Raw genomic sequence first — 27,628 nt, forward strand, 5'->3', positions numbered from 1 at the left:
GGCCCAAGTGGACTGTGCTTCCTGTAGTCCAATTTCACTCCTGTATGTCAATTTTAAAATCCTACCTAAGACGCTGGCACTAAGGTTAGAAACTGTGCTGCCCTCTATCATTAAAGAGGATCAGACGGTATTTATAAAAGGTTGCAGGTCGTCGAATAATGTCAGGAAGTTACTTAATATGACCCAAGTACGTCAACAATGATCAGTATAGGGATAGTGATCCCTTTAGATGCAGAAAAAGCATTTGACTGGTTGAATGGCCATATCTTTTTTATACTTTAAAGCGGTTTGGCTTGAGTGAGGCCTTTATTAGGTGGGTAGAGGTTTTGTATAGTGACCCTCTTGCTGCTGTACTCACCAATGGTGTGCGCTCACGCAATTTCAATACTCTTAGGGGCAGTTGACAGAGTTGTCCCTTATCACCATTGCCTTTTACATTGGTGACTGAACCACTGGCTGAGGCTATACGTAGGGATCCCAATAAAACTGCTCCAGAAGTGGAGACAAAGTCACATAAGATTACATTGTATGCAGATGACGTTCTTGTCTTTTTATCAAACCCAAGAGTTACGGTGCCACATCTGATACAATACATTAATTCGTTTGGCAGTTTTTCAGATTAAAAGATCAACTTTGTGAAATCAGAGGCCATGCCGGTGGGTGGTCTCCCGAAAATGCCTGATCCTGAGGACGAATCTCAATTTCCCTTTAGATGTTCAAAGGAGGGCTTTCTCTATGTAGGAATATTCATTACTCCCGTATTTGATCGGCTATTTAATACCAATTTTGCCCATTTATTCGACAGAATCAAAAAAGACCTTCGAAGATGAGAGGTGCTTCCAATCTCCTGGTTAGGTTAAGTAGCCCTCATTAAAATGAACATTCTCCCCCGTCTGCTGTATCATATGCGAATGCTTCCTTTATTTTTTAACTAAGCAAACATTTAGAAAACTGAACGGCCGATTCAGTTCCTTTATTTGGTATCGCAAGCGACCCCTTCTTAAATTGACTAAATTGCAGCTACCCCACAGTCTGGGAGGAGTGGATCCCAAATATTAAAAACTATCAGTTAAGCTTGTTGCTATCCTGTGTGAATGACTGTGCCCAGGGGACTCTCGCTCACTGGCTGGACATCAAAGCATTAGGCAAGATGTCCCCTTACTGGCTTGTTGTTCTTGGACAAAATGAGGACAGTCAAGGAATATTGCCACAGCCCAATAGTAATTAATACTGTCCAGTCGTAAAAGGCAATATGTCAAAATGAGGGTAATATTGCCAAAACATAATCTTTTACACCCATAGTTGGTAAGCCGGGTTTTCAGCCAGGGATGATGGACTTGGGGTTTAAACTATGGGCAGCTAGGGGTGTGTCTTGCTTGGGTGACTTATTCGATGAGGATATACTGGTGTCGTTTGACCAGTTGGCTCGGAAATACGAGTTGCCCAGTAGGGACCTATAGATTCCTATAGATCTGACACGGAGAAGAGGGTGCTGAGTACTGAGAACACACTTTCTGTCTGTACTATCTATCACCTATTGAGAGAGGGTCCCTCGGAAGAGTCTGAAAGGCTCCATAAGGAATGGGAGATAGAGCCAGACGTTAAGATCTCTTCTGAAGTATGGGAGAATATCTGGGAAATGCAAGGATGATCTCAATCTGCAGCAGGACCCACGCCTTGCAATTGAAGATTCTCTACAGGGTCCACTTGGCTCCAGATTGCCTTTCAAAATTTAAAGCAGGAGTATCTCCAATGTGTCCTCAATGCAAGATGAGTTTGGTTATACTCACTCATTATCTCTGGTCCTGCCACAGGCTGAGGGCATACTGGAGCGCTGTGGTAGGTGAAATAGAGAGGGTCTTGAGGACAGAGATGGAGATGAACCCTGTATCTCTTATTCTTGGCCTTGATCATCCACTTCCATTAGATGCGCGCAAAAAAAAGGCTTATCAGTATCCTCACTTTTTGTGCGAGAACAAACATTCAGTTTAGGTGGGTGTCTGAAAACCCCCTGCGGCTACTGGGCTGGCGTAATCTACTCATGGAACACACCCCTTTGGACTTTCTTACAAAAATGGTGTACTGTAAAACTGAGAATTTTTATAAGGACTACTTGGGTACAGATTTGTCTGCCATACTAATGTACAGCCATAATGATTCTGTTTAATGAGTCTGGTATCCAGGGAGGAGGAACTACAAACACATCAATATGTAATTTATCCACTTGATGGTCGAGGATGATTACTTTGCTTCATTGAGCTGTATTATTATTATTATTATTATTATTATTATTATCATGATTTTGTTTAGTTAGTTATTAGTTATTGTTTATTTCTTTATGTAATTAGTGGGGGTTTTTGTATTGGTTTGAATTGTTTATTTTGTATTTGTTGTAATATCCAAAAACTTTTCTTCTCTTTCAATAAAAATATATTTATAACATTCAAAACACAATGTCAAAAATAATCCTATTAATCTCAACAGCACTCCGTTATTGTACTCACACCAGAAAGAATCCCTTTCTTTATCACACCCGCAGGGCTTAATTTGACCGTCATTCCAATTTCCAGAATTGAGTATTTGATAGCCCCTTACCCGAGTCTTCATAAAATGTAGCTTAAATTTCCTCAAGCTTCAAAGAACTCCTTCCGGGTTTTAACCAAGCATTTCTGGTTTAGAACTTTCAAACTAAACTCCTTATACTGTAGTATTAATAGTTCTAAACTATCACCCTTCTTTAGCAGCAACTGTCTTACCTATCCTGCTTCAGCTAAGACTTAAAGTCATTGAGTCATAGAATCAAATAGCACAAAAACAGACCCTTCAGTTGAACTTGTCCTTGCTGACCAGGTATCACACACTTAACTAATCCCATTTGCCTGTATTTCATCCAAATCCTTCTAAACATTTCTTATTCATGTACCTGTCCAAATGTCTTTTAATTGTTGTAATTGTGCCTGCCACTACCACTTCCTTTGGCAGCTCATTCCATACATTCATCACCTTCTGGGTGAATAAGTTGCCTCGTCAGTCGCTTTTAAATCTTTTCCCTCTCACATTAAACCTATATCTTTTAGTTTTGGATTACCCTTTTCTTGGAAAAAATTGTGGCTGTTTACTTATCTATGCCTTGTCATGATTTTATGAATTAATATCAGCCTCCCATGCTCCAGGGTAAAAGTACCAGCCTATCCAGCATCTCCTTATAGCTCAAACCGTCTGGTCCTGCCTACAACCTTGTAAATTTTTCTGCACCTTTTCTAGTTTGAGGATATCCTTCGTACAGCAAGATGACCAGAATTGTACGCAGCATTCCAAAAGTAACCTCACCAATGTCTTGTGCAGCTGCAATAAGACATTCCAACTTCTATATTGAATGCTCTGACCAAGGAAGGCAAGCATGCCAAACACCTCCTTCACCACTCTGTCTACATGTTACGCCACTTTCAAGAAACTATGAGCGTGTACACCTAGATTCCTCTCTTCAATTACACTTCCCAGTACCCTACCATTAATTGTGTAAGTCCTGCCCTAGTTTACCTAACCAAAATGCAACACCTCACAGTTATCTAAAGTAAATTCCATCTGCCACTTCTCAGGCTATTGGTCCATCTGATTAAGATCTCTTTGTACTCTTTGATAACCTTCTTTACTGTCCACTATACTGTCAATTTTGGTGTCACCTAGAAATTTACTAACCATACCTCATACATTCTCACCCAAATCATTGATATAAATGACAAACAGCAGTGGATCCAGGACTAATCCTTGCAGCACACCTCTGGTCACAGGCCTCTAGTCCAAATAACAACTATCTATCGTCACCCTCTGTCTTCTACCATCAAGCCAATTTTGTTTCCAATTGGCTAGCTTTCCCTGGTCCCATGTGATCTAACCTTACTAACCAGTCTACCATGTGGGACTTTGTTGAAGGTCTTGCTAAAGTCCATGTAGACAATGTCTATGTTCTGCCTTCATTTGCCTTCTTGGTAACCTCTTCAAACAACTCAATAAAATTTTTGAGATTTGTGATTTCCCATGCACAAAGCCATGTCTTAATCAGCCCTTGCATTTCCAAATGCATGTAAACCCTATTTCTCAGAATCCATTCCGACAACTTACCCACTACTGAAGTCAAATTCACCAGTCCATATTAAGATATGAGTGTTTCCCTCAGGCCAAAATCAAAACTTTGGAACCTGCTTACTGAAGCCTAATGCACAACTGTTTACTCTGTTCATTAGTAAAACTCACCCGGTGAAAACAAAACCTCATTACTGTTCAGGAAATCTCTGTTTTATACTGTTTTAAATTAAATCACCATCACTGCAGAAATACCTATGCGTCAATCACTAAAATCATTCGTAGTCAGAGAAATCCCACATACTATTTGTTCAAAATCTAAACTCTATAACAAATAATTTTGAAATATATTCGTATAAATAACGCATCTCACACACAATACCATATCAGCAACGGATTCTAAGATATGCAATCAGCTTAGGTTGTATGGCATTATTACCAATCATGGTACTACCTTGCAATGAACCAGTAGCCAACTCAGACCAAATGCAATGACAAGACAATAATAAACACAGAAACACAAGAAAAAAAGCCCAATGCAATGAGTGCATGACGCTGCTAAGTGATATCAACAAGCAAGACAATCAGGGTGTCAGCCAAGAGTAACTGAGAATAGCATGCACCTCTCCAAATGGGTAAATGATCACAGATCAAATGAGTGGGCAAATCTCCAAAATGTTCCATTGAAATTTGAATTATTAATCTTGTTATCTGTATAATTGTTAAATCGACAATATGCTTCCATAGCTGAAAATGTGTTGCTGGAAAAGCGCAGCAGGTCAGGCAGCATCCAAGGAGCAGGAGAATCAACGTTTCGGGAATGAGCCCTTCTTCAGGCTCATGCCCGAAATGTCAATTCTCCTGCTCCTTGGATGCTGCCTGACCTGCTGCGCTTTTCCAGCAACACACTTTCAGCTCTGATCTCCAGCATCTGCAGTCCTCATTTTCTCCTAATATATTTCCATACAAAGATGTATATCTGTTTTGGATTTCCTTTCTTCAAAAACAGGGGAATGTTGTGTTATGACTCGCAGCAGATATATGATATATCTTTAAAGAACTCGCTTACGATGGCATCACTATACCATGATATGTGACCTAATGATACAAAGATCTCAGTCTCCATCTTACTAAGTCCTCTTGCAGGATGACACACTGACAGAAGTGTGCTGCAGTACATTAAATACATCCAAATTGCTTTTGCTTTAGCCTAGACATCCAAGTGCCTGTGATTGTACCATATATTCATTGTATGGTATACAATGAAAAGTTCATTGTATTTTTAGTACTACATGATTCACATCTCATGTCAGTAATGTAAATGTTATCTCTGTGTAGTTGCCAGTCGTCAACAATTATGTCATGTCACATCATTTAACCCAGCAGAAAAAGTGGACTTCCAGCTCATTTGGTTTAAATTGTGCCCACACTGTGAATCAGATGAGCAAAAAACGGTACAATAAGCTACTGTACCATTCTATTCGACCAGTGGAAATCCTTCTATGAAAGAGTGCTTGCTGTTCCCAATAAAAAACCTCGTCCCATTTTGACCCTGATAAATCTTCAGATTTTATAATATTCTGAGTAAAATTTAAATATAGGTGTAATTATTCTACCTCAGTTCATCCTTCTTCTACAATATGATGCTAATTATTTCTGCATCCTCAGTCAGGCATGAAAACAATGCATTGAACTCTCAGTATGCTTGTCAAGGAAGATTTTTTTCACACAGTACATCTCATGCTAACCTACACCATTATCAATGTCTATAACTCAACTAGGTTGTGCAATAATTATAGAAAGGAAAATTAACACTAGTTACTTTCCCTTAACATCAACATTTTGCTTAACCTTCAATGCTTCAAATTCCAAACATATAATTTAAAATCACACATTACGTTTCTATATTTTGCATTTTTCTCACAAAGTTTGATAATTGCACATTTCTCAATTAATATTTCTGGCCGCTCTTTTGAAATTTCAAAATGTCAGTAACATTCAAACTAACAACATATAGGAACAATGTAGCAGATTTATGAAGAGAAGTACACAAGTATAGGGTCAGAGTTTTACATCAGGGAAAGAAGCTCTTCAGTCTTTATATCCTCATCGGTCATCAGGCAATATCTACTCTAGTCCCATTTTCCAGCAATTGGCCCCTAGCCTCATATGCTATGGTAGTTCAAAGTGATCATCTAAGTGATTAATAAATTTTAAGTTTAAATTTTGCAGAAAATTATATTTCCTCATCTATGTCTAAACGACAGTTTTGCATATACATTTGAACGTTGAGAGAATGAGAGTAACATATCAGTGTGAAATCACTTTTACAGACTTTTAAATCATGTTCCTCCAACATACCTGCGGCAAAGCTTGCACAACTGTATCGAGTAAAGCCCTCATTCCAGTAGCCATCTTGAGTAGTTTCAGCACTAGGGATGTAAAAATTAGTAAGGAACACTTAATATACTAGTTATTATAAGTAGTGAATACACATGAAGAGTAAAAATATATACTTGGTAAGATTATTTGAATAGATGGCTTAAGAAACACCATGACTGCACTTACTCCCTCCCTGGAGATGGTGAGGCAAGTTGTAAGAAGGCAAATAATTGGGAAGATTGGCTTCAATGTGCTACCAGCTTGATTACCCGCCATTCCTGGCAGGTGAGAAACGTGACTAGTTCTTTGAATCAGGAACCAGGTCAACCTGTCTGTTGCATTAATAGGTGGGTAGGATGAGGATGGTTGTCCTCCATTCTCTCAATCTAGGATGAATTGGGAGCAGGGATGGAGAGACAAGGAGGTCGCTACTGAAGGTCACACACCCTGGTCTCGACTCTAACCTCTTTGAGCACTCTCTCCTGAAGGAAAATTGCCTATCCATTTACTCTTGGATCTCTGCTGATTGGCCAAGAGCTTCAAGCAAAGTAGAACTTCCACATCAAGGTACGTGATTTGCCTGGATGCTTGCCAATCAACTCTTAGCGTTTGATCTGGTGAGTTCTAACATTGATGGGGTAGGGAGTCAGTCACTACTGGAGACGCTCACACCGACACTTAGTGTTTAAAGTGCTGAACAGCCAAAGCCAGATGTTTTGTTGTTTCTCTGGTTGTAAAGCATTCCCTGAGCAAAACTCAGAATTGAACATCAGTTCAGAAGGACACACGTCCATTACACAGCCCACCTAACTCTCCTTCTGTTTTTTTAGTTACAATCTGTACAAAATAGGCTCTGCCTCTATAGTATCTTTCCACCAGGGACAATACTTCTTCAGGTTGTATTGATAAAAATCAATTCAAATGTTTTAAACAAAAACAGAAATTGCTGGAGAAACTCAGCAGATCTGGCAGCATCTGTGGAGACACAAACAGAGTTAACGTTTCAAGTTCAGTATGACTTCTTCAAAAAGGAAAGGGCATAGAAAATGGGGAGCTGGGGAACAAATGGTGTGGAGGCCCAAAAGACAAAGGAGTTGCTAATTGGGAGAGAACATGAGAGAAAATCCACATTTACCACTAACAATGCCATGGACTAAACCACTTGTAACGTTTCATTTGTTCTTGGTATAAATGTCATACAAAACTTTTCCATTTTTCATAGAGTCATAGAGGTTTACAACATGGAAACAGGCCCTTCAGCCCAACTTGTCCATGCCACCTAGTTTTCACAATTAAACTAGTCCTATTGCTCCATATCCTCCCAGACCTATCCTATCCATGTACCTGTCCAAATGTTTCTTAAATGATGAAACTGTACTCACCTCTGCCACTGCCTCTCGCAGCCCATTCCAGACACTCATCACCCTCTGTGAAAAAAATGCCCCTCTGAACCCTTTTGTATCTCTCCCCCACACCTTAAATCTATGCCCTCTAATTTTAGACACCCCTACCATGTAGGCTATCTACCTTAACTACACATCTCATGATTTTATAGACCTGTATAAGGTTACCCCTCAGTCTCCTATGCTCCAGGGAAATAAGCCCCAGCTTATCCAGCCTTACCTTATAACTCAAACCTTCCAGTCCAGGTAGTATCCTGGTAAATCTTTCTCCACGCTTTCAAGTTTCATAATATCCTTTCTATGTATGGTGACCAGAACTGCACGCAATACTTTAAATGTGGCCGTACTGACATCTTGAACAGCCGCAACAAGACATTCCCACCTCCTATACTCAGTGTTGTGATCCATGAAAGCAAGCATGCCAAAAACCTTCTCCACCACCCTGTGACTCCATTTTCAAGGAGCTATGAACCTATAACACTCCAGGATTTCCCAGAGCCCTACTATTGACTGCGTATGTCCTGCTCTACTTCGACCTACCGAAATACAACACTTTGCATTTATCTAAATTAAACTCCATCTGCCATTGCTTAGCCCACTGCTGTAGTTGATCCAGATCTCATTGTATTCCCAGATAACTTTCAGTGTCCACTACACCAATCTTGGTGTCATCCACAGACTTTCTAAGCAAACTTCCTAAGTTCTTGTCCAAATCATTTATATAAATGATGAATAATATTGGATCCAGCACCTGATTCTTGTGGTAGACTGCTGGTCATAGGCCTCCAATCTGAAAAAACCCTCCACACCACCCTCTGTCTTCTACCTTCAAGCCAATTTTGTATCCAATTGGTTAGCTTTCTCTGGATCCCATGAGACTTAATCTTACCCAACAGCCTACAATGCAGTACCTTTCAAAAGTCTTGCTATGTCCATGTAGACAACATTTACCACATTGCCCTCATTTATTTTCTTGATCACCCCTTCAAAAAACTCAATCAAATTTGTGAGACATGGTTTCCCATGCACAAAGCCATGCTGAGTATCCCAAATGAGTCTTTGCCTCTCCAAATGCCAACATTAGCCACCCTCCAATTTTCGGGCACTTCACCCTTGGCTGTCCATGATACAAGTACTCAGCACCCTGCAATTTACTCACTAGCCTCCCACAAAGTCCTCGATCCACTTCATCAGGTCCTGGGGATTTATCTACCTTAATGCCTTTGAAGACTTCCAGCACCTTTTCTTCTGTAAAGTGGACTCTCTTCAAGATATCACTATTTATTTCCCTAATTTCACTAGCATGCATGTCTTTCTCGACAGTAAATACTGATGACAAATATTTATTTGGGATCTCACCCATCTCTTGTGGCTCTGCACATAGATGGTCTTGCTGGTCTTTAAGAAGTCCTATTCTCTCCCTGATTACTCTTCTGCCATTCAGGGATACTTGTAGAGTCTCAATGCATTCTTCTTTACCTTATCTGTCAAAACTATCTTAAGTCCCCTTTTAGTCCTCCTGATTTCTTTCTTTAAGTGTATTACATCACCCTCTATACTCCTCAAGGAATTCACTTTCTCCCAGCTGCCTATACATGTCACATGCCTCCTTTATCTTGACCAGGGCCTCAATAATTCTAATCATCCAGAATTTCTTACTTCTGCCAGCTTAACCCTTCACTCTGACAGGAACATACTGGCCTTGAACCCTCATTAACTCACTTTTGAAAGCCTCCCATATCCTCTCCTCCCTGACCGATCACCTTCATCCCCTCCCCCACTCACCCATTGTACTCTATGCTACTTTCTCCCCACCCCCACCCCCACCCCCTCTAGCTTATCTCTCCACGCTTCAGGCTCACTGCCTTTATTCCTGATGGAGGGCTTTTGCCCGAAACGTCGATTTTGAAGCTCCTTGGATGCTGCCTGAACTGCTGTGCTCTTCCAGCACCACTAATCCAGAATCCCATGTATCAAATGTCCTTTTGCCTGCAAACAGCCTCCCCCAATCAATTTTTGAAAAATCCTGTCTAAGACCATCAAAATCGACCTTGCCCCAATTTAGAATTTCAAATTGAGGACCAGACCTATTCTTTCCTTAGGTATTTTAAAACTAATGGAATTGTGGTCACTGGTCCCAAAGTGCTCCCCACTCACACTTCTGTCATTTGCCCTGCCTTATTTTCCAACAGGAGGTCAAGTTCTGCCCCTTCTCTAATCGGCCATCTACAGACTACATGAGAGATTCTTCCTGATCATACTTAATAAATTTGTCTCCATCCAAGCCCTTAAAACCATGGCAGTCCCAGACGATATTAGGAAAGTTAATATCCCCTACTATTACAACCCTATTATTCTTGCAGCTATCTGCATTCTCCTTCCATATTTGCTCCTCAATCTCCCACTGACCCTCTCAATCTGGTAATAGCAATCAGGTAATAATTGTAACAGGAGGCTCCATTCCTCTGCTACAGCAAGTGCTAATGTCCAGTATCCTGATTTCAATGGGTCTGCAGGGTGGGGTGCATTCTTTTCAGATATCTGGGTGCCACTCAGTCTAGATAGGCTTTGTGGGGCTTCAGGACCTGAGGAGACTGGGGATGCCCTCGGGGCTGCAGAATTGGTGATGCTATTGTGAGGTAGGAAGTCTATTATCAGATCATTTAAGGAGTGTATTCCTTCAGTTTTAAAGCTGTTTAGTTCCTGAGCTGGCTGAGGTCAAGTTGAGGTATTATGGGTATGCTCTGTTTAGCTAAAAACAGACATGGTTTCTGTGAACAAGTAGTAAGCAGGTAGAGTGATTTATTTTTCTCCCACAGTCACAAACAACAAAGATATATCCCAGTGAGGAAGAAGAATTCTAGGAAGGAGATAAACCAACCATGGTTAAGCAAAGAAGTTAAAACTTGCGTCAAATTGAAAGAAAAAAAACCAGAATAACGAAAATATTAGTGGTATTATAGAGGATTGAAAATTTTTTAACACAAACAAAAGGTAACTAAATAAATAATAAAGAAGAAGAAAATAAGCTTTGAGGATATGGGTTTCTCCCACTTTTCCTCTATTATTTTAGTATCCTTTTTTTTTTGTTTGACAGATGCAACAGCACTACTTTGTTTCAGTTGACCCTCAATTAAAGCTTGAAAAGCATTTGCTGAGGTCAGTTTGTTATGACAAATGTTGAAACAAAAGTGCAATTCAAAGGTCACAAGACAGAAAATAAAAATAATGTGCATGTCATACAGAAAGTTTTAAAAACTTTATTATGTATAGGTTCTATAGCATTACTAGGTTAATTTCATTGTAAAAACTAGCTGTACCTACAGTGAAATAAAAGTTTACTGGCCAGCTGGTCCACTCATTAGTTTCCTACTTCTTGCTTTGTCACTTAAAGTGAACTGAGTCAAAGGAATGCATTGCCAATTGGCACAGACAGCTACTACCGACACAATTCAAAACCAAAACTGATTAAGCTATATACAATTGGACCGATATGAATTGTAGCAAATAATCATACAAATAATGCAAAGATTGCCATTTAATATTGATGTTTAACTGTGAGTAGAAATGTAAATTACGCTTCTTCATCAGGTTATTTACAATAACTCCCAGGCATCCATTACTCTTTATGCAATGTGCTACTACTGATATAAAGTCCAAACAGATAAGAGGTACAAAGTTTGCCATTGCTTTTCAAAAAACAATCTAGCATAATGAAGATAATTTTAGAAGTTATACTAGTAAGGGATAATATTACCTCTTGCAATTCGTAGCACTCTCATGATGCGAATGATTGTGGGGTTAATGGGCAGGGAGGCATTAATTTCAATTTCTTCCAAGGTTATTCCCATTATTGAAAGCAGAACAATAGCAAGATCCAATTGGTTCCATCTGAAAAAAAGAAATTGCTTTTGCATTTGTGTATTCCACGCACACTCTAATTAGTGAGATAGTGATGGTATGGGAAGTTTTATGACATACCACCTGCAATTTAACCAGTGTTGGCCCAGATCTTCGGGGTCTCTGGATCATCAGAAACTAGACACAAGAGCCAAGAAGCACATCAGGACCTGATGGTAGTCCAAATATGCTAAATCTATGGGAATTGGTGGGATATTTAAACTTCCGATGGTCAGTTCCTCTGCTTCCCCGAATAGGTCAGATTTACCTATCTGGGTAATTTTGGGCACTATATACCTAAGTCTCTGGATGAGCCCTTAATCCATAACTCCGCTCCTGAGCTCCTTACTCATCTACCAGACTTCATTAGTTCCTGACTATCATTGAACTGCGCCAATACTCCAACTCCCATGACCCAATACGATAGTGCCTGCCCAACTGCATTGAACTGCGATGAAGCATAGAAGGCAAGTGAACAGCCGAAACTGATAGTGATTGCTACTTCATGGAAAATCTGAGTTTCAACTTAATCTATGCCATGTATTTTAAAACAAACAAGAACAAATCCTTGTCACCAGATTTTCTGTGAATACAGTACTCCTTTAAACCTTTCACTGAGATATATGTAAACTTTACCAAAATGCTCATCAGATAACATCTGTTTGCTAACTTTATTTTCTAGGATTGAAAAATAACATCACGTCTGTTCAACCAGATGTAACTCATCAGGGTCTTTTACTTCCACAATGACTGTTTGCAATTAACAAGAGGGAGTATTAACATTCAAAGCACAAGCATGACTTTGTTCCATGCTGCGAGCTTTTGAATCATTTCAATCTTTGATTTGTAAAATTTAAAGGGACTTGCAGAGAGCTGGACCAAACAATCATTCGGTCAAAATAGTCACACTTCCTATGTTTTGGGCTTGGACTGGAGAATTGGATGTTAATGAAAAACATTTTAGGTTTCATTCTAACAATTGTGAGTGGTAATTTACAGAGCAGTCTGCAGAGACTAAATGCCTACTGACAGTATAATACATTGAAGCAATTTTTATGACAAATTAACACATAAAAATTAGGTTCATGCTGAGTGACACCACGCCTTTCCATGTATCCTGAGCCAGCATTAGAAATATTACATCAATGGAGAGTTTCTCATGAAATCCAAGTTAGTAAGAAAACCTAAAAGATTAACTTAGCAAATTCAAGCAAATGAAATAGCTCAATAACATGTGCTGCATTTATGTATTTGTGATAATAACAAGAGCATAATATCAAATCCTAAACTACTTTGGTTAATGGAAGAAAAAGGAAGTAGTATATTTTAATGATGATCACATTTATTTTGTAATTTAGTTTTGGAATGTATCGGTCGTAACATCAACATTTATTGTCCATCCTTAGTTATCCTTGTGCAAGTAGTGATGAGCCTCGGACACTGAGTGGTATGTGAATCTGCCAAAGGTGCATCTGCAATGTTCAATTTTTTAAAGTGTACAACTGGACATGGCTTATGTAGGCCAAACGTCAAGTACATCAGGTACGTGGATGTTGCTGTCTGGGCCAGCATTTATTGTCCATCCCTAACTGCTCAAAGAGCAGTTATTTATTCATTCACAGCATGCGGGCATCACTTGTTAGGTCAGCATTTATTGCCTGTCCCCAGTTGCCTAGAGGATCAGTTAAGAATCAACCACATTGCTGTGGGTCTGGAGTCACATGTCGTCCAGACCAAGTAAGGATGGAAGTTTCCTTCCCTAAAGGACATGAGTGAACCAGATGGGCTTGCATTCAACTTCACTGCTGTGGGTCTGGAGCCACATGAATGCCTCATCAGGTAAGGACAGCAGTTTCCTTCCTTCGAAGATATTGGTGAACAAGAAGGGTTTCTCCCTGATAATGAACAACTAGTTCATTCTATTTTAATTCACTTCATTTTATTTCCAGATTTTTATTGAATTCAAATTCTACCATCTGCCATGGCAGGACTCAAATCCCAGAAAATATCCTGTGTCTCTGGATTGATCGCCTAGCAACAAAACCACTCGACCGTGACCTTGCCTTGAACTGATCCCTGTACCAATGAAGTATATATTTTGCTTACAAGGAAGTACGTAGACTCATGGAATGTGATGATTGTCTTTAGCTCATGGTCCCAAATAACCTTCTGGCCTTTTAAAAAAATGTAATCTTCTCAGAACTGAAACCAAAACTCATCGGCCCCTATTTTAACATCCATATCCAAAAGGGTAATAATATATTATTTGGAAATTTAGAACATAGAACATAGAAAAGTACAGCTCAGAACAGGTCCTTTAGCCCATGATGTTGTGCCGAGGATTAATCCTAATGCAAAATAAAATAACTTAACCTATGCACTCCTCAATTCACTGTTAACCATGTGCATGTCCAGCAGTCGCTTAAATGTCCCTAATGACTCTGGTTCCACCACCACCGCTGGCAACGCATTCCATGCTTTCACAACTCTCTGCGTAAAGAACCGTCCTCTGACATCCCCTCTATACCTTTCTCCTAATATCTTAAAACTATGACCCCTTGTGCCAGTCAATCCTGCCCTAGGGAAAAGTCTCTGGCTATTGACTCTATCCATTCCTCTCATTATCTTGTATACCACGATCAGTTCACCTCTCTTCCTCCTTCTCTCCAGAGAGAATAGCCTGAGCTTATTCAACCTCTCTTCATAAGGCAAGCCCCTCAGTCCAGGCAGCATCCTGGTAAACCTTCTTTGCACTCTCTCCGAAGCCTCAGTATCTTTCCTAAAGTAGGGTGACCAGAACTGGACACACTATTCCAAGTGTGGTCTCACCACTTACTTGTAGAGCTGTAGCAAAATCTCGGAGCTCTTAAACTCGGTCCCCTTCTTAATGAAAGCCAAAACAATATATGCTGTCTTAACAACCCTATCCACTTGGGTGGCAACTTTGAGGGATCTATGTACTTGAACACCAAGATCCCTCTGTTCCTCCACACTGCCAAGAATCCTGTCTTTAATCCTATATTCAGCATTCGAGTTCGACCTTTCAAAATGCATTGCTTCGCATTTATCCAGGTTGAACTCCATTTGTCATTTCTCAGCCCAGTCCTGCATCCTGTCTATGTGGTACTGCAGCCTGCAATAGTCCCCATTGCTATCAATGGCATCTCCAACCTTTGTGTCATCTGCAAATTTGCTAACCCACCCCTCAACCTCCTCATCAAAGTTATTTATAAAAACTACAAAGAGCAGAGGCCCAAGAACAGAGCCCTGTGGGACCCCACTCAACACTGACCTTATTACAAATTTCATCACAAACTTTGTAAATAACATTAAACTAAATGAGATTGGAGTTAATATAGTATTATGGATTGAGAACTGGTTAACAGACAGAAAGCAGAGGGTAGGATTAAATGGATCATTCTCAGGATGGCAGGCTGTTATTAATACATTACCACAAGGATTATTTCTAGGTCCATAGCTGTTCACAATCTACATGAACAATTTGGATGTGAGGTCAAATTATAATATTTCTAAATTTGTTAACGTCACAAAACTGGCTGGAAACATAAATTGTGAAAGGAGCTAAGGAGGTTTTGAGGTAAATTGTATCGGCAAACAGAATGGGCTAGAACGTGGTAGATGGGATACAATGTGACTAAGTCTAGAGTTATTTAGTTTGGCATTTAAAAAAAGCCAGAATACACATTGTGATATTTTAATTTGGAATATTAGCATTTCAAGTCACTAACTAGTAGGCCGCATCTTGTCTCCACATTAATGAGTTCCTAATTTTATGCAGGTCATAGAGTGATGAGTAATATGAGAAAGTAAACTCCAGGATTTTGCCATGACACTGAAGGATCAGCAATATAGCTCCAAGTCCAAGTTAGGATGGCTTGTAACTTCTGAGTCTTTGGAATTCCTTTCCTTTCCTTAACAGGCCGTGAATGCAGAGTCTTTAAATCTTGTTAAGGCGCAGGTAGATAAACTCTTGATTACCATAGGGTGAAAGCTTTATCGGAGGAATACAGGAATGTAGAGTTGAGGTTAAAATCAAATCAGCCATGATCCAATTAAATGGTGGAGCAAGCTCAAAGGGTTGAGTGGCCTCCTTTTGTTTCTTGTTCTTATGTTCAAAGTATGTCATTTGAAGGGTATTTCAGTTAAGAAAGCTAATTACCTAACTTTCTGTGACATATTTAATGGGAAATTACCATAAAGTCCAGCAAACATTTAGAAGTAATGGGAAGGCAAAATGTCTGATACAGTTTTTACAAAACAGCATGTGAATGCCACAAATCAGCCTGCAAGTTCTAAATAGATATCATTCATGCCATGTAGCTTAATCATCAGATTTACTAGTCAATGTACAGGCTAATAGTATTGTTGATATGGCATTAATTTTCTAAATAAAAATGGCTCACCCTCATTGTTTCTTTTAAAAATGTCATTATATCATCGTGACATCATATATTTTGGTTTGGCACACAGTTTGTTTTTGCAATGTTCCCCTCATGATTAACAATAGAAACGCTTCTTTTTTATATAGTCAAAGATTGATTTTGATTTTGTCAGCCCAGAGAAGCTTCGATAGACATCTCTATTCTGTGTTAATGAGCAATCCTTGATGTAACTTTCCAAAAATGGCAATTTGGATGCAATCTAATCACTTAAAGTACCTTTTAACAGCATTACCACACTGGGTTTCTTATGATAGGTTCCCTGGATACCATTAACTTCTGTTGCAACTTTGCATATAAAAGTTCCCAACTTCTCTACTTTGACATAAGTTTGACAGAGCAATGAACTAGCAATTAGCTATTTTTGATGTATGTATAATTAGCTGATCATACTCATACATCCTGTATGTGTGATGTGTACATCAGTATGTAATATCAGCAATATAATATCAATATAATGTCAATACACAAGAATTTCTACAAGCAAGCTCCAAATGTCCCTTAAAATAAATTCCTAATTAATCAGTGAACTCCAATTTTCCACTCCAACATAGTCTTAATTCAGTTTGCTTTCTTTACCCAAATTCCATTTCTCCCATCTCCAAATGTTCCTGTGCAGCATCCAACCAATGGCTTTTTAAAAAAAATCTGTGAATACCATGTCCATTGCATTTCCTTCCTTTCACCAAATGTTACTTTCTCAATGAACTGTATGGGTTCTATGAAACATAATCATCTCTTTTGAGATCTGTGCTAGTTACTTATAATATATTCTCTCTAATAACTCATGTCGAATTAATGTACCTGAAGTTATATTGGGACACATGTTGATCGAACTAGCCTGTAATAACTGTCTCATTCATCTAAATTCCTGCATCACATTGGTCCTCTGACTAAAAGCACACTCAATAGAGTCCGAAAACAGACGTTCAAGATTCTTTGCCATTTCCTTTCACAGAATCTCAGGATGTTTTACTGAGGTCCTGTTGGTTTGTTTTTCCCCTTTGGCCTAACTCAAAATTTATCTTTGATACATCATAATATTGCTCATCTTACTGTCAACCAATTCAGAATTCCTCTCCAATATCACTCTCTTAAAAACATGCAAAGTGCTCATTTAACATCTGTCAATATTCTACAAATTGAGAATTTTTTTTCTCTCATTTTTAACAGTGTTTGTTACTTTTTATACACTTTTAATATTCTTTCCTTATATTCCCTCCTGGCTTTGCTTATAATTTCTGACTCTTCTAAATTTACTACATATTGTAATCATTTTCTGTTCTTTCCCAGTTGGCAGTCAGGTTTGTGCTCTGTTTTGATGTAGACATTAAGTAATATAATTTAGAAAGTAATTAATTAATTGGAAATCAAGCATTTGAGAAAAGGAGCAGAAAAACAAGAAGACTTAAGATAGTTCCAGTTAAACTGTTAGCACCAGCACAAGTGTGATGTACTGAATAGAGTGTTTTTGTGCTGCCTTTTCTATAGGGAAGTAAGTAAAAAAGTGTCTTACCTGTCTTTAAAGAATCTCCTGAAGCCAAATGCAATGAGTTTAAGAATAGATTCGAAGACAAAGACGATGGTGAATACGTAGTTACAATACTTTAGAGCTTCTTCAAGCGACTGGTGGAAAGCAAGTCAATAATAAAGTATTACAAGAATACAAAAGTCAGTATTTTGCTTAATGGGTGATGAAATGTTATTAACACCAAAAGAACAAATACTAACAGCTATTGGACATGTCCCAAAATTGACAATGATTCGCTAGTTCCAAATGTATAAACATGTTCTTTCACATATGGAAATAAAAACAGTTGTTGCAGTAGAACACAACAATCTTATATTTGAGCAATGGTTACATTGTTGTGTTAACAATGATTTATCCTATACAAGAAGTTGGCCTTTCAATGTAGCAATGTAAGTTCTAGAAATAACTGGAGAAACTCAAAGTTCGAATCTAGCCATCTAAATGGTATGCAAGATACTCTTTGCCTGCTATTTGAGGAGAATTGGAATGACCTCAATCCGGTTTCTAGTTCAGCATTGCTTGCCATTTTACTCAATCAAAAATACAGCAATGAGCTAGATTCTGTAGAAGACCACTGCAGTTGAACTTTAGAAGTGGTGGAACATGAATCATGGTCATCCTATAGGCAACCAACAAAGAAACTGCATTCAGGAACCATGTCCAATTACGGATCCCTAAGTAGATGGCCTGTGGCCATAGGTGTAGCTCTTTAGTATCTAGGGTTCATGGATGAGATCTAAAGTAGCATTAAATGACCCTCATCTTCACTGGGAGAACTGTGTGCCACCAGGAAGGCCCTTGCCACATCATCAATTTTTCCACAAGTGGAAACATATTTGAAATTAACTAGCTACCCGCCTCTGCCAGGGAAGATTGCTTGGAGATGTGATCATGTTAAGTTATTTAATTTTCTATTGCTCCTGCCAGCAGATTCATTTCCCAGGAACCAGGAACATTCAAGTCCATTGTCCCTGGAGAGGTCAATGAAAAATGTCACATTTGTTAAAATGACAAATGCAGCTGCACTCTAAAAGCAGGAAACAACTCAAATTAATTGAGCAATGCAGCAAGAGTATTTTCTCCACTTAATGTTTCTGGACCAGCACTAATTGTGCTGTACATGAGCTTGGTAAATTTAATTGTTGCATTGCATCCCTAAAATATAAAATATTGAAAGAGTTGATATTTGTGTTTGCCAATCTTGATGAGAATAAAACTCAAATAAACATTTACTTTAAACTGTGCTTTTTAAAAGCTTATGAACAACAGGGCTATGTGTTATCACCAAATTATCTTTTTTATCATTATTAAGAAAACCAGAAGTTTATGTTCATTGGTTTATGGCCCATACAGACCATCTTATAGCAAGGTTATACATCTGCATTCCTCCACACACTTACAGGTGGCTGATGGTAGTGCTCCATGGACATTGTGATAACATTTATACCAATAATGAATGTGATGAATAGATCCAGATAGTGGTTGGTGCACAACTTATGGATGTAAAGTCGAGCAGGGGAGTAGTCAGCATAATAGGGTCTGCGTTGGGCTTCTGACAGAGAGAAAAATGGGAGAAAACAAAACTTGATTACTTTCAATTTTCACAGGGAAAGTAATAAACAACAATGTTCACAAATGTGCAGGGAACATTTATATATTTAATCTACTAAAATCATTTAACTTCTTGGCTATTTCTGGCATGAGTTAGTATCATCTAATGCCCATTTACAGGTTTAATCTGAATTAAAGTATAGATTACATTAGTGGTGGTGCAGACACACACTGGATTTTTTCATTATTTTGTAGAACAAGAAACTCAAAATTAAATTCCAAAATCTGTAGATATTTACTCATAGACCATAACTCCTCCAGGTCATCAATGTGAAACCTGGAAGGGAGGAATGGTCAGTGAGAGTGAAAACAGAGATGAGAGGCTAAAGTTATATCATTTTCGTGCACTTAAACCACCAGTTGAATGGCCTTAGGGTTGCATGCAAATAAGTATGTCTAGTCTAGCGCATCTTACAGCCATACAGCAATGTATGTGTGTAAGGTACACAAGAGGAGAATGAATTGTTTGTTTTAGAAGGATGGAAATTAATGGGTCAGTTGTTAAAAATTCACCCATGCAATGTTTTGGTCTTCCATTAAAGACATTTTCTAAATTATGTAATAATTATATTAGAATTGAACAACAACTTTGCTCTTAACACTAACTTTCACAGAGCAAGAGAAGCTTAGTCATGCTAATAACCCTGTTTCTGCTATGAAGACAAATAAAATTAATATAAATATTATCAAATGCATTAAAGCCAAAGCAACAATTACATGAGTGGATCTTATTCATGACATAGGTCTAATTTGTTATATTGCAACTATTGAAATGAAATATATACCATGCAATTAATACATGCTCATTTTGCATTAACACATGCAATTTACCACGCACTGCTGGATTGCACAGTGCGAGGTTAGGGAGGAATTGCTATGGGATGTTAAAACTAGGAGAACAGAGAATAAAGTAAGTTAATTATATAACAGGAGATTTATTCAGAGTCTTTCAAAACAAATGATGTAAGTGGAAGGACACTTCCCTTTCTAGCTCTTTAGGTGACGTAAATTTGCACTTTCCTAGTATTAAGGGTATCAATATAAATGCAAATTGTAAGTAACTATTATTATTTACAATAAAAGGTTTGTACTTAAACTGCTAATATAAAATATGGAAGAGACACTCAGAATCTAATTCGTTCAGAGTTCATCTGAAAAGCATTTTATTCTTGACTCAATGGAGAAGCACAAATTAAACTTGGATTTGTCATTGCTCTTATTGTTTAAGTTCCCCTCAGCTTGTACAAAACAAAAATTATGCCCTAATTCTGCCATTGTTTTAGCCAGTAATAAAAATTTTTATTTGCATAATGGTTACTCTTATTCAAATATATTTATTGATATCACTAGTCATTTTGCACATTATTGCACATTTCTGTATTTTAATGCTTTGACAGCAGTACTAAAATTTAACTAATTCTACAGTTTGTAGCAATAACACAAAAGTTGTTGATCTCTCCTTGCAGGGTACAAACTAGTATAGTACACTCTTTTCTAGTAATTATATTCCTAGTGAGAATGACAGGGATAATTCATAAAAGAATCAGGATTCAACATGCAGGCCCAAACTTCCACCACAGGGATTATGAAATAATAGCACAATGCCAGTTTTGGTAAGATTTTCGAGTTATAATTTTAAAGGAGAAGCAGTGGGTGAGTGAATGAGTGACCTTCATGTTTGACATTTCCAGTTTCTTCCAGGGGCAAGGAAGTGGACTGAACATCCTGAACTGTGGAGTCCAATTCTTCTTTAATGAAAAGTTTATGATTCTGCCATGCCTGAGCTAAAATATGTCATGAATAGTTTTATAAGAAATTATGTTTCACAGTTGTGATTGCAGAAGTCGACAGCACTGATCATACTATCCTCTGGGGAAAGAAGTGGGGAGAAGCAATTTTGTTTGTTATTTGTGATCAAAATAACTAAATGCAGAAATATAACATAAAAAGCAAAATTTTCAATAATTCAATGAAACTGCCTAGGAAAGATGCAAGAGGACACATTCCTTCTAACCACAACATCTATATGGTAGAATTTTATAAACAGATTGTGACAAAAGGACAGCACTAAAACGTACAGCACACACTACGTATCTTTCTGAGTCTGCCACATTCAGCCAAAACTTTGGGACTTCTCCAGGTACTGCTTTTGGCAAACGTGAACTGGAAGAAATAGTATCTTTTCTTTACAATCAAGTATGTTTTCCTATTTTTCTCTATCATTTAAAAATATCTTTAGATATTAAAGACATCAAGGGGTATGGAGAGAACGCGTGAATATAGAGTTGAGATAGAGGATCAGCCATGATAATGATGGCACAGCAGCCTCAACAGGCTGATTGGCCTACACCTGCTCAAAGTTTCAATGTTCTCTGTCAATGTCTAATTAAATATTTGTTGTACATTAGCATGAATTTTCTACAAATAGCAATCAGGCAACATACACTTGTGAAAAAGTTTTGTGAAGTCCATTAAATAGCTAGTTACATTATGTTTGAATATTGTCAGAAGATATAATTATTAACATCTTATTGGAAAATAAAACAGATGCTTTATACTTGACTGGCACTTAAGCTTCTATCACTTTGTCCCATGTCCCTTTGCTGCTCCCAGGACCAAAAAAACACTGTAGGTGATTTTATCTGAAAGAATTAGGATTTGGTGTCTGGTTTAAAACAAAATTGAAATAAATTCAACCTTAAAAATTGCAATGCAACCAGTCTTTTCAGGTCATCATGCAATGTGAATTCAGCATGCACTAGCATGCTACAGGAATCACATTTCCTTCCCAGTTTGGAAACAGGCAGGGCTCAGAAAGATTAAACGTACTACCGACCAGCCAGGCACAGTTCCTTACTCCTGCGCTTTTTTTCCAGCCTTCGCAGACGTTTCTCCTCCCGCCGGCGTGCCTCCTCAGCCTCCTGGTGCTGCCGGCACTTGTGGAAGTTCTCCACCACCACCCCAACGAACATGTTTAGCACAAAGAAACTCACAATCAAGAGAAAGGAGATGAAGTACAGGAGCATCCAGGGATTGTGATTTCTTTGCGGCTGTCGATTGGATAGGAATGTGCAGGACGAGGAAAGGAAGGAGTGGAAGTAAAACAAACAAATAGAACAAACCAATTAACTTTTACAACCATTTGTCATAAAGATAAAGGGAACATTTTTGATTTCAATAGTTTCCATTTACTGGAACAGAACATTTCACAAGATTAATGTAAATGAAGATTACACAGAATTTACAGCATAGTAACAGGTTATTTGGCCCAACCTGTTTGTGCTAGTGCTTATTCCATATAAGCCTACTCCTGTCCTATTTCACTTACCTATTGCTGTTTACCTTTCTCCACTGTACTGATTAAAATTCACAGACATGAAACGTTAACTCTGTTTCTTCCCTTTTAGATACTAGCCGATCTGATGAGCATTTCCAGTATTTTCTGTTTGTATTACTTCATGCACTTATCTATCTTCTACTTAGATGGATCAATGTTAAGTCTCTTTAACTTTGTGGTATCAAATTTAACATTCCCACAACTCTGTAAAAAAAGTTTCTGCAAGATTCTTTATTGGATTTATCAATAATTATCTTATATCTGTGAACCCAGTTTGGACTCCCGCAAGTGGAAATATTGCTAATAATCCTGAAACAGAATACCTTGTATTATTTCAAAAGCATCATTAGTTCTGGTGTATATGGTAAATATATTTTAACTCATTCTGAATTAAATGTAAATAAGCAGCATATTGAGCTTAAATTGTCACAAGGGGATGACATAGAGTGTTTTTGTTTTACCTGCTTATCAATTCCTATTGCATCGAGACCATCATACATTATATTTACCCAACCATCTTTGGAGGATAAAACAAAGAGTGACATCAATGCCTAAAAAACAAAAAAAGAAACAGTTATCAGTCTTTCTAAAGTATTTGGTTTTCTTTCAAAATGAATACAAAGATTAAAAATTAAAATATGTTCAAAACTGTCCAAAAACCCAAATGATATTATTTATTGAACGCCTCAGAATTATTACCGAATGACAATGAAGGATATACTGTGATCCTCATTTTCTGCATGTCCACATTAAATAATTTTGCAGAGAAATTAATCAAGTTATTACACCAATTTCAAATTCCACAAAACTATTACCAGTAATTTACTGGAAAATGAAATAAATGGAGAAGCAACCTTGTAATTTCTATGCTTTTCTCTGAATGCATTTGAAAAGAAGGTATATTTGTATCATGCCAACTGCAACTATTATTCCATTAAATGCAGAACTTAAACATACCTGTCCCAGATTGTCAAAATTGTATTTACGGCGCACCCATTTGTAATTAGCTTGGACACATTCTGACTTATTTGTAATATTCCTGGTATCATGTCCATCACAGTGGTAGAACTTGCCTTTAAACAACTGAAAAAAATGAACATATAGACTTATGAAGAAGAATTTTAGACCCATTCAATCCGCAAAATGATTAAAAAGCAGTCATGGTCCTCTTCAACTCCTTGGTCCAAAATGTTCCCCACCAATTTTCCAGGAACTTATTGAAATCTAATTATTGAAATTTCCTTTCAGAGGGGTTGTTCCTGGAGGGATGACTAACATCAATAACTCAGATTAAATGTGATCTGTGATTCAGATTAAACCCATCACACATTTTCTAAGACATTTTGAGTTTCTGGCCTGCAGACTCAGAGAAGGGCACGGATAAATCTCTAAGCCATAAAGTTTTCAAACTGATTTTTTATAAAGGCTTTCAGCTAGAAAGTAGAAAAATTCACGTAATCCTGGAAGGGTTAACAGGTAGGAACAGAAGAGTGTCCCCTCTCTAATGTTTGGTCCAGTTTATTGTGATTTGAAATAAGTACACCTTCAAAGGGAGTGTTTCTTAAAGTACTACTGTGCACCTCAGTGTAGTTTGATAGATGATGTGACATGGACAAGACACAGCAGCAGTTCTAGTATGGGTCTTATGTTCAAATAAAGAACCCACAACATTCATGTATTTATCCTCGTTGCACAACTGGTGCTAATAAACCAGAGAGATAACAACACATAAGTGAGAGAGAATAGAACAATAGGAAAGAAACTATGGTAACTATAAAAGCATTGCACTCATGATTCTGCTTTTCTTGAGACACTTCAAATCTTTTATAAGGAGTCATAAGTAAATATTTCCTCTGGCTAAATGTAGTATGATAATAATTTTTGCTTATAATTTCCTGTGACACAGTTTAACTGCTCTCTCAAGAGGCAGTATCGGTTAATACCTGTGATGATTAACTCCTAAAGATACACAGTGCAGTTGAAATAACCAGTTCTCAAACAATATAGTCTTCAGGTAGCATTGCAGAATTGTTATGAATTGGATCTTGCAAAAGAGCAATGCATTACTTTTTATCATAGTGATATTAGATGGAAGTGTAGTGATGTGCTAATTCTTTGTGGTTTAGACAGTTTTAATGCATGTTTGGAACGAAGTTGAGAGAGATCTTGATGTGCATACTTCTATGAAGGCAATAATCTTTTAGGGCATCACAATCTAGTTTACTTTACTGATTGTCAAATTCAGCTTTAGTTATTTGAATATATGAAGTCATATTTCTGGGGAAAAATACTTTGACCTTTCATTAACAATCTCATATTTACCTGGACCCCCAGGATTCCGAAGATGATGAAGAAAGCACAGCAGATGAGTACGATATTTCCGATGGGTCTCAGGGAAGTTATTAACGTTTCTACTACCAGTTTTAGGCCTGGAGCTCGACTGATGACTCTAGCAAAAGGGACAAATTGCTGTCAGGAGTTATAATCAATAGTTAACAGAGTTTCTAATAATAAGTGAGAGAAAATGTGCTGGGATAGCTTTTCCCATGTGATCATACAGAAAGTGACTGCAGCAAAAGTATTAAGTATGACTTGTGTGGCGAATGTAACTCGACCCATCCAAATTTGAGTCATATCATGCTTAAGGTTTTTTTAACAAGTCTCTTTGGACTTCTTGCAATGGAAAATCTGTCAGCAATTCACCCAAACACCTGAATTGTAATTTTCTCGCTTAAAATATTTCAAAGCATGCAGCAACTGTGCATGTTTGAAAGTAAGTTTGAATATAAAATATTTACCCCATGAATCAGTAGCTTCCATTTCAGCAGTGGGTCATGACAGAGCACGAGACAGGGGGCAGCCAGGAAGGTGTGTTTATTATAAATTACTTACCTCATTAATCAACGGAGCAAAGGCTGAAACAGGAGCGGAAATGGACACGAGGACTGCTGGGTAAGTGAACTAATATATTCAAGTGGTGGCTAAATGCGAAACATTACATGTGTACAGTTTCCCACCAGTCCTCCTCGTCTAACCAAAAAAAAACTCTTTGTGAAGGGTTAGTAACGTAAGGCTTTCTTTTTACTCTCTTTTGGCAATTTAAAGCAGAAGCGATGGAAGCTATGGCAGTTGCATGCTTCTCTTGCAGGATGTTGGAGGTAAGAGTCATCACTAGTGTCTTGCTGACTTCACCTGCGAGAAGTGTACCCAACTCCAGCTCCTCACAGACCATGTTAGGAAACTGGAGCTAGACCCGGATAACCTTTGGATCATTCGGGAGGCTGAGGGGGTGACAGAGAGGAGTTATAGGGAGGTAGTCACACCTAAGTTACAGGATAATGGTAGCTGGGTGACTGTCAGGAGAGGGAAAGGGAATAGACAGACAGTGCAGGGATCCCCTGTGGCCGTTCACCTTAATAATAAGTATACCGCTTTAGATACAGTCGGGGGACGACCTACCAGGGGAAACCCACAGTGGCCAGGTCTCTAGCACTGAGCCTGGCTTTGTAGCTCAGAAGGGAAGTGAGGAGAATAGGACTGACAGTGATAGGAGATTCAATGGTTTCAGGAACAGACAGGAGATTCTGTGGTCACGAATGAGACTCCCAGATGGCGTGTTGCCTCTCCGGTGCCAGGGTCAGGGATATCTCGGATCGAGTACACAGGATTCTTAAGGGGGAGAGCGAGCAATCAGAAGTTGTGGTACACATCGGCACCAATGACACAGGTAGGAAAAGGGATAGATCTGAAAAGAGAATATAGGGAGTTAGGTTGGAAGCTAAAAGGCAGGATGAGCAGAGTAGTAATCTCAGGATTGCTACCAGTGCTATGGGCTAGGGAGGCTAGGAACAGAGAGCAAATGCAGCTGAACATGTGGCTGCAGGGCTGGTGTAGGAAGGAGGGCTTCAGGTATGTGGATCACTGGGATATCTTCTGGGGAAGGTGGGACCTGTACAAGATGAATGGGTTGCACCTGAACTGGAGGGGCACCAATATCCTGGGCGGGAAGTTGCCTAGAGCTCTTCGGGAGGGTTTAAACTAGTTGGCCGAGGAATGGGAAACAGAGTTATGGATCAGAGGATGGGTAGCTGGTGAGCAGGCAGATACAGCGTGCAAAGAGTCTGTGAGGAAGGATAGACAGTTGATAGGGAAAAATTACAGTCAGTGTGAGGGTTGAAGTGTGTCTATTTTAACACAGGAAGTGTCAGGAATAAGGAATAAGCTTACAGCATAGATCAGTATTTGGAGCTACTATGTTGTGGCCGTTATGGACACTTTGATATCACAGGGAATGGTTGTTTGATGTTCCAGGGTTTAGATGTTTCAAAAGGAATAGGGAGAGAGGGAAAAACAGTGGGGGAGTGGCATTGCTAATCAGGGATAGTATCACAGTTGCAGAAAAGGGAGGTCGTCGAGGAGGGTTTGTCTACTGAGTCAGTATTGGTGGAAGTCAGAAACAGGAAAGGAGCAGTCACTTTATTAGAGTTTTCTACAGACTCTCCCATTAGCAACAGAGACACGGAGAGCAATTGAAAGGAAGATTTTGGAAAGGTGCAGAAGTAACAGGGTTATTATCATGGGTGACTTCAACTTGCTTAATATTAATTGGAACCTCCTCAGTGTAAACAGTTTGAATGGAGCAAATTTTGTCAGGTGCGTCTAGGAAGAATTTCTGACTCAATATCTGTGACAGTGATCACAACTCCCTGAACTTTACTATAGTCATGGACAGGGATCGGAACAGATGGTGTGGGAAAGTATTAACTGGCGGAGGGGAATTATACTGTTGTCAGGCAGGAACCATAGAACATAAATTGGGAACAGATGTTCTCAGGGAAATGCACTACTAAAATGTGGAGGTTGTTTAGGGAGCATTTGCTGCAAGTGCTGGATAGGTTTGTTCCACTGAGTCAAGGAAGGG

At 38.5% G+C, this 27,628-nt stretch overlaps 1 protein-coding gene across 3 annotated transcripts in view; it reads right to left on the reverse strand.

Moving 5' to 3' along the window:
* cacna1ha (calcium channel, voltage-dependent, T type, alpha 1H subunit a) overlaps nucleotides 1-27,628 on the reverse strand; it is a 274,075-nt gene that overhangs the window by 46,554 nt on the left and 199,893 nt on the right. For 2 of the 3 annotated variants that reach the window (XM_072559909.1, XM_072559907.1), the window contains exons 20-27: nucleotides 25,030-25,156; nucleotides 23,665-23,790; nucleotides 23,169-23,258; nucleotides 22,207-22,420; nucleotides 19,160-19,311; nucleotides 17,745-17,854; nucleotides 11,626-11,759; nucleotides 6,445-6,515 (exon numbers count right to left, since the gene is read on the reverse strand). In XM_072559909.1, coding sequence (XP_072416010.1) covers nucleotides 6,445-6,515; nucleotides 11,626-11,759; nucleotides 17,745-17,854; nucleotides 19,160-19,311; nucleotides 22,207-22,420; nucleotides 23,169-23,258; nucleotides 23,665-23,790; nucleotides 25,030-25,156 — 1,024 coding nt within the window. The remainder of the gene's footprint in view (nucleotides 1-6,444; nucleotides 6,516-11,625; nucleotides 11,760-17,744; nucleotides 17,855-19,159; nucleotides 19,312-22,206; nucleotides 22,421-23,168; nucleotides 23,259-23,664; nucleotides 23,791-25,029; nucleotides 25,157-27,628) is intronic. The other variant, XM_072559908.1, reaches the window with a different exon arrangement.

The sequence above is a fragment of the Chiloscyllium punctatum genome, chromosome 40 (assembly GCF_047496795.1).
Source record: "Chiloscyllium punctatum isolate Juve2018m chromosome 40, sChiPun1.3, whole genome shotgun sequence".
NCBI lineage: Eukaryota > Metazoa > Chordata > Chondrichthyes > Orectolobiformes > Hemiscylliidae > Chiloscyllium > Chiloscyllium punctatum.